The sequence below is a fragment of the Salmo salar genome, chromosome 06 (assembly GCF_965601325.2).
Source record: "Salmo salar chromosome 06, fSalSal1, whole genome shotgun sequence".
NCBI lineage: Eukaryota > Metazoa > Chordata > Actinopteri > Salmoniformes > Salmonidae > Salmo > Salmo salar.
The window spans coordinates 77,272,501-77,282,500 of record NC_138296.1 but is presented as its reverse complement, the minus strand read 5'-3'; the positions used below and the strand labels follow the sequence as shown (position 1 = coordinate 77,282,500).

Genomic DNA, 10,000 nt, shown 5'->3' with positions numbered 1-10,000 from the left:
TTAAAAAAGGTAACAGTAGACTGGTACAGTGGGGGGGAAAAGTATTTGATCCCCTGCTGATTTTGTATGTTTGCCCACTTGCAAAGAAATGATCAGTCTATCATTTTAATAGTAGGTTTATTTGAACAGTGAGAGACAGAATAACAACAACAAAAAATCTAGAAAAACGCATGTCAAAAATTTTATACAATGATTTGCATTTTAAATTAGGGAAATAAGTATTTGACCCCTCTGAAAAACATGACTTAGTACTTGGTGGCAAAACCCTTGTTGGCAATCACAGAGGTCAGACGTTTCTTGTAGTTGGCCACCAGGTTTGCACACATCTCAGGAGGGATTTTGTCCCACTCCTCTTTGCACATCTTCTCCAAGTCATTAAGGTTTCGAGGCTGACGTTTGGCAACTCGAACCTTCAGCTCCCTCCACAGATTTTCTATGGGATGATGGTCTGGAGACTGGCTAGGCCACTCCAGGACCTTAATGTGCTTCTTCTTGAGCAACTCCTTTGTTGCCTTGGCCGTGTGTTTTGGGTCGTCGTCAAACTGGAATACTCATCCACGACCCATTTTCAACACCCTGGCTGAGGGAAGGAGGTTCTCACCCAAGATTTGACGGTACATGGCCCCGTCCATCGTCCCTTTGATGCGATGAAGTTGTCCTGTCCCCTTTGCAGAAAAACACCCCCAAAGCATAATGTTTCCACCTCCATGTTTGACGGTGGAGATGGTGTTCTTGTGGTCATAGGCAGCATTCCTCCTCCTCCAAACACGGCGAGTTGAGTTGATGTCAAAGAGCTCCATTTTGGTCTCATCTGACCACAACACTTTCACCCAGTTGTCCTCTGAGTCATTCAGATGTACATTGGCAAACTTCAGACGGGCATGTTTATGTATTCTTGAGCAGGGGGACCCTGCGGGTGCTGCAGGATTTCAGCCCTTCACGGCGTAGTGTGTTACCAATTGTTTTCTTGGTGACTATGGTCCCAGCTGCCTTGAGATCATTGACAAGATCCTCCCGTGTAGTTCTGGGCTGATTCCTCACCGTTCTCATGATCATTGCAACTCCACGAGGTGATATCTTGCATGGAGCCCCAGGCCGAGGGATATTGACAGTTATATTGCGTTTCTTCCATTTGCGAATAATCGCACCAAATGTTGTCACCTTCTCACCAAGCTGCTTGGCGATGGTCTTGTAGCCCATTCCTGCCTTGTGTAGGTCTACAATCTTGTCCCTGACATCCTTGGAGAGCTCTTTGGTCTTGGCCACAGTGGAGAGTTTGGAATCTGTTTGATTGATTGCTTCTGTGGACAGGTGTCTTTTTTTACAGGTAACAAGCTGGGGTTAGGAGCACTCCCTTTAAGAGTGTGCTCCTAATCTCAGCTTGTTACCTGTATAAAAGACACCTGGGAGCCAGAAATCTTTCTGATTGAGAGGGGGGTCAAATACTTATTTCCCTCATTAAAACGCAAATGAATTTATAACATTTTTGACATGCGTTTTTCTGGATGTTTTTGTTGTTATTCTGTCTCTCACTGTTCAAATAAACCTACCATTAAAACTATAGACTGATCCTTTCTTTGTCAGTGGGCAAACGTACAAAATCAGCAGGGGATCAAATACTTTTTCCCCCCCCACTGTATGTGTTTTGTTATAATCAATAAATGGGGCTTTGCTGGGCTATTAGCAAAGACGTGAAAAGTTTGAAGGGTGCTTGACTTGTAGACAGTCTAGTCGTGTAATTGTGTATGAGCACCTACAGTTGTGCTGTTGAGTAGACAAGCACTGCCAACAATAGAGTGAATAGGCTAGACAAGTATACCAACATCCCCATTCCCCCATGTCAAAGAACTGACTGCAAGGGTGTAAAAAGTTTGAGGAGCACTTGTGTATTGGTGATTTTTGTTCATGTCAATAGGTCATGCATACTAACCTTTACACAATACCCACCCCCCAACAGAGTCAGTCACCCACACCATCCCCTCTTTACTAATACCTCCTTTTCTACAATTTAGACTTCAAGCCTTGCATGAACAATCAACGAAATTGTAGCCTACTTGTAAACACACCAACTATGACAAGACACAGACTGTGTTAATGCCAAGCCCCAGTAGATTTATTTGCTCATCATGGAGTCATGGAAAGGTTTAGTAGATTTTAGAAGGTGACTTACACTAGTTCCTGGTGCTGAGCTTGATGTTGATGCCTCTGCAGATGATGGGATCGGACTCTAAAAATAACACAGCTAGTCACGTTAGCTAGCTAACTAACTACAGCAGAGGCTAACAGTTAACCAACGTAACCTAACGATGCTTATATTAGTTTGCAAAGTTACAAATCGTGTCTCCAGATAGCAGCTGGCTAATTACATTGATATGCTATGGAATATAGCCAGCGTATTATTGAAGCTAGCTAGCTAGATTGGTTTAGATTAACAAATGTAGTTCTCTAGCTTGTTAGCTAGGTAACGTTAACTATCTTACCGTCTTGTCTTGCAGAGCTGATGTTGGCTGATGGGATGCCTTCCTCTTTGAAGTGAAGGGGAAAATCGATGGAATAAAATCCCCTTTGAAAGTATGATGACATGGCAACCCCATCAGCTGAGACTTCCTCTGGCTGAAAGTGCTGGCTAAAAACAAACATTTTCATATCTCTAACATCAATTGGGCGGTCCTCCACGTCCTGAAATCGCCATGAATTCTGGATATTATGGTTGGCTTACAACCATGTAGCTGGCCCGTTTCTAAACAGTGAGATACATAAACACTCGTATTTGCATGTGGTGAGGAAATTCTAAATTTTTATGACATGATATATTAATAACATATTAATGGACATGTATAGTAAAATAGAGCAGAGGTGAAATTTCCATTTAACATTGCAAGTCAACTTAAAGCTGAATGAAAAGCTAACAACAACTTGCAAAGCTCTCTAAATATAAGCCTAGAGCTAATGCAAGACATTTTACAAGAACACTATAATGTGAATATAACTGAGCAGCAGACCTACAGCGAATGGTGTTAACATGAGCATGCAGGATTTACAAGGTACATGCATAAATAGTCCCAAGTTTGCCCAAGTCAAAGACAGTCAACACAGTTGCTAGAAACAGGAGGCGTATAAATGGAAACACATGAGAGTGAATAATGGATTAGGGGAAGGTACAGTGGGTGAACTCTTCTCCATATTCTCCTGTCAGAGTTCTTAATATGAACCCAGCAGGGCCCTGGGCTGCCACAGCCTAACCAGCCAGGTGATGGTTCTCTGGCCAGGAGCTGCCGCAGCCTAACCAGCCAGGTGATGGCTCTCTGGCCAGGAGCTGGGCTGCCGCAGCCTAAACAGCCAGGTGATGGCTCTCTGGCCAGGAGCTGGGCTGCCGCAGCCTAACCAGCCAGGTGATGGCTCTCTGGGCAGGAGCTGGGCTGCCGCAGCCTAACCAGCCAGGTGATGGCTCTCTGGGCAGGAGCTGGGCTGCCGCAGCCTAAACAGCCAGGTGATGGCTCTCTGGCCAGGAGCTGGGCTGCCGCAGCCTAAACAGCCAGGTGATGGCTCTCTGGCCAGGAGCTGGGCTGCCGCAGCCTAACCAGCCAGGTGATGGCTCTCTGGGCAGGAGCTGTGGCTCCAGTAACGGCCTATTCCCAAAATATAGCCTAGCACACTACCTGGCCCACCCTAAACAGGTGGCCTAATGGCTCTGGTCTAGAGCTCAGTCTCAAACTCCTACAACTAGTGCACTACTTCCGACCGCGGTCACAGAGTACTATGGGGAATAGGGTTCACTGAAGCTCCTGGGTAGAATTGGTTTACCCTCATTCAATCATAACCTTTGCTGACGGAGTTGCCCCTAGACACTGATCCAAGGCCAGCTTTGTGTTTTTCAGCCTAGAAACATGAGGCGTATGAATGGGAACACAGGAGAGTGAATTATGGATGGTTAAATACATGTACAGAAATTGTATTTCTATGTGTATTCAGACAGTGTCTAGTGGTAACTTCAGCAGCAGTCTCTCTGGGTAGGTCCTGGAGGGCAGTGGAGTGTGCAAGGTTCTGTCATATTAATCTCAACACCTAATTGATTCCCCCCGATCAATTAATTGAACATGTCACAGAAGTGCTCCAGGTGAGAATTGGTTGCCAATGATTACTTTCTCTCAAATAATTAATTACCAGAGCTAATTAATTAAGTTCTGGAGCGTGGTGATAAGTTCTGGGACACGGTGATAACCTGAATTCCCCGGAGGTGCAGAATTAGTGACCGACATGTGAAGCACGTTGGCTCCTGATATAAAGAAGGGAAACACTAATGGTGGGAGCCCCCATTTGCCCATTTAACTCTCTGGGGTCGGTGGGACGAAATCGTCCCACCTACGTAACAGCCAGTGGAATCCTGTGGCGCGTTATTCAAATACCTTAGAAATGCTATTACTTCAATTTCTCAAACATATGACTATTTTACACCATTTTAAAGACTAGACTCTCGTTAATCTAACCACACTGTCCGATTTCAAAAAGGCTTTACAACGAAAACAAAACATTAGATTATGTCAGCAGAGTACCCAGCCAGAAATAATCAGACACCCATTTTTCAAGCTAGCATATAATGTCACATAAACCCAAACCACAGCTAAATGCAGCACTAACCTTTGATGATCTTCATCAGATGACAACCCTAGGACATTATGTTATACAATACATGCATGTTTTGTTCAATCAAGTTCATATTTATATCAAAAACCAGCTTTTTACATTAGCATGTGACGTTCAGAACTAGCATACCCCCCGCAAACTTCCGGTGAATTTACTAAATTACTCACGATAAACGTTCACAAAAAACATAACAATTATTTTAAGAATTATAGATACAGAACTCCTCTATGCACTCGCTATGTCCGATTTTAAAATAGTTTTCGGTGAAAGCACATTTTGCAATATTCTAAGTAGATAGCCCGGCATCACAGGGCTAGCTATTTAGACACCCACCAAGTTTAGCCCTCACCAAAGTCAGATTTACTATAAGAAAAATGTTATTACCTTTGCTGTTCTTCGTCAGAATGCACTCCCAGGACTTCTACTTCAATAACAAATGTTGGTTTGGTTCAAAATAATCCATAGTTATGTTCAAATATCCTCTGTTTTGTTCGTGCGTTCAAGACACTATCCAAATGGTAAAGAAGGGTGACGCGCACGACGCATTTCGTGACAAAAAAATTCTAAATATTCCATTACCGTACTTCGAAGCATGTCAACCGCTGTTTAAAATCAATTTTTATGCCATTTTTCTCGTAAAAAAAGCGATAATATTCCGACCGGGAAAGCGTGTTTAGGTTCAAAGAGAGAGAAAATAAAAAAACATGGGGTCGACTCGTGCACGCGCCTCAGTCCCATTGTCCTCTGATAGAGCACTTACAGAAAGCGCTAATGTTTTTCAGCCAGTGGCTGGAATTACATCATTCAGCTTTTTCCCGCCTTCTGAGAGCCTATGGGAGCTGTAGGAAGTGTCACATTACAGCAAAGATCCTCAGTTTTCATTAAAGAGAGCCAAGAAGAACAAGAACTTGTCAGACAGGTCACTTCCTGTAAGGAATCTTCTCAGGTTTTTGCCTGCCATATGAGTTCTGTTATACTCACAGACACCATTCAAACAGTTTTAGAAACTTTAGGGTGTTTTCTATCCAAAGCCAATAATTATATGCATATTCTAGTTTCTGGGCAGTAGTAATAACCAGATTAAATCGGGTACGTTTTTTATCCGGCCGTGCAAATACTGCCCCCTACCCCCAACAGGTTAACTTCCTTGATTTGGTCAGACAGGGGAAACAGAAGAGGAACAATCTATTTGACTACTTCTGAATGCAATTCAGAATCACAACCACTTCAAACCCCTCAGGTTATTAATAGCAAATGTAACAATATCAACATTGTTAGAGGATTGACTGAGGTCATATGTGGCTGTAGCTGATTGTGTTGAATACGCACAAAAAAAAAGATCTTCAAGTGTTTGGATTAAAAAGGAAGAAAAACCATCTCATTGACTACGGCATGCATTTAGTCAATGACTTGAAAGGCCTCAGGTTATTGGAAATAAATGTGACGGCGCAAACAGAGGATTGACAGCAGTCAAAGAAGACTGATCCATCGTAACCGAACCTGGTTGTGTTTATACCATGTACTGTGGTTACAGTGTATAAGCAAAGACCTATAAATCACACGGTCCAAAAAAATAGAAGATTTTTAACACATCAATCCAAGTCCACATTGTAAACCCTGGATCGTATTCATGAAAAAGTGCTGTACATTAAATCCATTGTGGCTACTCGCCTCCTACACCCAGATTAGGGCGATAGATCAAATTAATGAATTCATGTTTTAGCACGATATTCCAAATGCCTGTACTGCAAGAATAAAGGTTTTATGTTGTTGTTTTTAGGTATTTTTGGTGCTGCTGTATGCTTCTTTCCTTTTACACACACCAAGCCCCTCCCCCTGCCACTCACAACAACAAAATATGAAATATCACTTCTTCCTCTCTGACAAGCGGTTTCAACTCACTATTTGCATTTGAGATTTGGTCCAACAGAAACGGTCATATGGACACCAAAACACATTCAGACAATATTTTACTGTAATAATAGAGGATAACAACCTTTCTAATGAATACATTTTATGTCTCAACTCCTCATTGGCAACTTGTTCTCTTTCTGAGAAATAAGGTAGGCCAGTTGATTTCAACATCTGAAGGCCAGCCTGCTGTTCAAACAGTTGCAAGACTGACATAATGGTGTGTTGATAACAATTACTCTGTTCTACCTTGTCATCTAGCAAAAAGTTGGCTAAACTTGAAATATAAGGTTCGCTGGCTACTCACTAGCACGTGCTTGAGAGACTGTACTATTAGACAAAAGTGAATTCCCTATAAAGCCTGCTACTAGAAGTTACTCATTAGTGAATGTGCATTATGCATGGTTCTGGGCATTTCTTTCCCAAAAAGGTCATTTTCATAGACTTGAAAGTCAGATCAGTGATTATTGCAAAAATGCAGATTTTAATTAAATAATTAGTGGGTCTTATTGTTGTGGAAGGCTTATATTTAGCCTGGGTATAATTTCACAAGCCCTAAATTCATTTGATTATTGCTGACCGTTTGAAATACAATTTATTACACACACACACACACACACACACACACACACACACACACACACACACACACACACACACACACACACACACACACACACACACACACACACCTAATATTGAGTTGCACCCCCATTTTTATCCCTTAGAACAGCCTCAATTCGTCGAGGCATGGACTCTACAATGTGTTGAAAGCGTTCCAAAGGGATGCTGGCCCATGTTGACACAACTGTGGGAAGAATTGGAGTGAAGTTGGTTGGATGTCCTTTGGGTGGTGGACCATTCTTGATACACGGGAAACTGTTGTGTGTGAAAAACCCAGCAGCATTGCAGTTCTTGACAAACAAACCGGTGCGCCCGGCACCTACTACCATGCTCGTTCAATAGCACTTAAATATTTTGTCTTTCCCATCACCCTCTGAATGGCACACACAATCCATGTCTCAATCCTTCTTTAACCTGTCTCCTCCCCTTAATCTACACTGACTGAAGTGGATTCAACAAGTGATAAAGAAAATATCATAGACTGACTAGATGAAAGCTATGTAATGGAAAGAGCAGGTGTTCCTAATGTTTTGTGCACTAAGTGTATATCGTGAATCGCACATTTTTTTAAATGTAATTAGGCAAGTCAGTTAAGAACAAATTCTTATTTACAATGATGGCCTACCCCGGCCAAACCCGGGCCACATGGGACTCCCGATCACGGCCGGTTGATACTGCCTGGAATCGAACCAGGGTCTGTAGTGACACCTCTAGCACTGAGATGCAGTGCCTTAGACCGCTGCGTCACTCGGGAGCTCAAGTTAGAAAGCAATAAAAATATGGTTTAATAATCATCCAGCCCTAACCCAGATGGATCATTAACAGTAAGCTAGAAGTTAAAACAGACAGGCACACACACTACTAATGATGGTAAAGAGAATCTCTCATCTCAAAGACTACTGGTTTACACACACAGCAGGAGGCCTATAACTGGTGTCTCCAGAGAGACTAGCGCCATCCTGTGGTAGAACAGAGTATTGCAGTGCAGCAACATCTAGTCCAATATTTAACACATTTTCCTAGTTAATAAATGTTAAGAACAAATTCTTATTTTACAATGACGGCCTACCCCGGCCAAACCCTCCCTTAACCAAGACGACGCTGGGCCAATTGTGCACCGCCCTATGGGACTCTGGTTGTGATACAGCCCGAGATCGAACCAGGATCTGTAGTGACGCCTCTAGCACTGAGATGCAGTGCCTTAGAACGCTGTGCCTCTCGTTCGTGTGGGCGTGTGGTGCCATTTTTATTTGTGGTGATTGTGACCATACATATTCTGAAACTGAAATAATATTTCTAGACAAATCTTAGAGGTAGACCTAAACTGTGGGGGGGGGGACACCAGTTGGTAACTAGACTGAACTCGGTCATCACGGCAACAGATTTAAAAATCACAGAGGAACTGAAGTAAAAACTCATACTTGGACTATCAATCTCCTTCATTCAGACAGACACCAACGCAGAGGTACAGGTAACGACCTCAAGTATTACCTCAGATTACTACACCCCCCCGGATGTCAGTGCTACATGCAGGTAAGGACCTGTTCGGTCTGCCCACTGCCCTCCCTGCTCTGTGTGGGCACCTGGCGGTGACAGCAGGAGGCTGTGGAACTCCTCCGCAGCGTGGTCACGGTCCACACAGCACTGAGAAGACGTCTCTAATGAGGCTGTCCACTGCACCGCTCCTCTACTGTGGAGTGTGACTGGAGAAAGAGTGTGTGTGTGTGTGTGTGTGTGTGTGTGTGTGTGTGTGTGTGTGTGTGTGTGTGTGTGGGCGTGTGAGAAAGCAGGAGTATTTGAGGCATCCAACTGGGTTGCTACTACGCGGAGCGGCTGTTACTCGGTGTGGTTCTGCTCTGTGGGATGGTGGTTCTGTAATCAGCTAAATGGCCTGATTCTAAATGCCTTGAACCCAGATCCAACTAAACACACACACAACTGGATCACATCTCTAATGACAGAAGGGACTGGGTATTAGCACTCTGTTTTTAGGACTCTGTGCGGTGTTAAGAAACTGTTGTTAACTGTGCTCTGGGTGGTGTGTGTGTTTACAAGCATTTCACTACACCTACAATAACATCTGCTAAATATGTGTCTGTGACCAATAAAATGTGATTTGATTTGTAGTACTCACTGCTGCTGCAGTGCTGCTTGTCGATGGTCTGTCCCTGAGTGCTGTTCCCAGCATTCTCCTCTACAGCCGACTTCCTGGTGGTTACCACGGCAGCCGGGGAGACTGGCAGCAAGGCCGGAGTCTGGAGGTCTGCAGACAACACACAGGATCAATTAACACACACACACCACACACACACACACACACTGAAGGGGATGTAAGTGTACAGACAGACACTGAGACAAAACAGCATTCATCGATTGATGAATCCAAATAACTAGAATCCAGTGGACAACTTCATGTACTTTGGTCTGCGCAAACTCGTGCGTTTGTCTGTGTGTGTCAGAGAGCCTCTAAATGTCCCTGTGTGGCAGGCTGTCTGTGAATAAGAGGAATAAATGAGGTATCAAACCAACATCAGGGAGCAGACATTTCCATTCTAACACACTGATACTTAGCACACACACGCCTACACACTTCCCCGACTCCAGGTCAGAGCAATATAATCCCAGATGAGGTTTTGCTGACGCAACCAAACACCAGGCACTCCAACAGCACAAACTGATACCTTCAGCATTTCTCACTGCTGAATTCCCTGTCAGACAGCTAACTTCTGCTCCTAAAATATTCATTTGTGGGGGAGGCTGTGTGTGTTGTCTTTCTGAGAAAGGAGACTTTTAGCCTTAACGGTTAAGATGAAAAGGTTGG

At 43.6% G+C, this 10,000-nt stretch overlaps 1 protein-coding gene across 2 annotated transcripts in view; it reads right to left on the bottom strand.

Annotated features, from left to right (window-relative positions):
* LOC106608046 (ATPase family AAA domain containing 2B) overlaps positions 1–10,000 on the bottom strand; it is a 139,451-nt gene that overhangs the window by 78,303 nt on the left and 51,148 nt on the right. For both annotated transcript variants that reach the window (XM_014205715.3, XM_014205714.3), the window contains exon 24: positions 9,314–9,442. In XM_014205715.3, the coding sequence (XP_014061190.2) occupies positions 9,314–9,442 (129 nt within the window). The remainder of the gene's footprint in view (positions 1–9,313; positions 9,443–10,000) is intronic.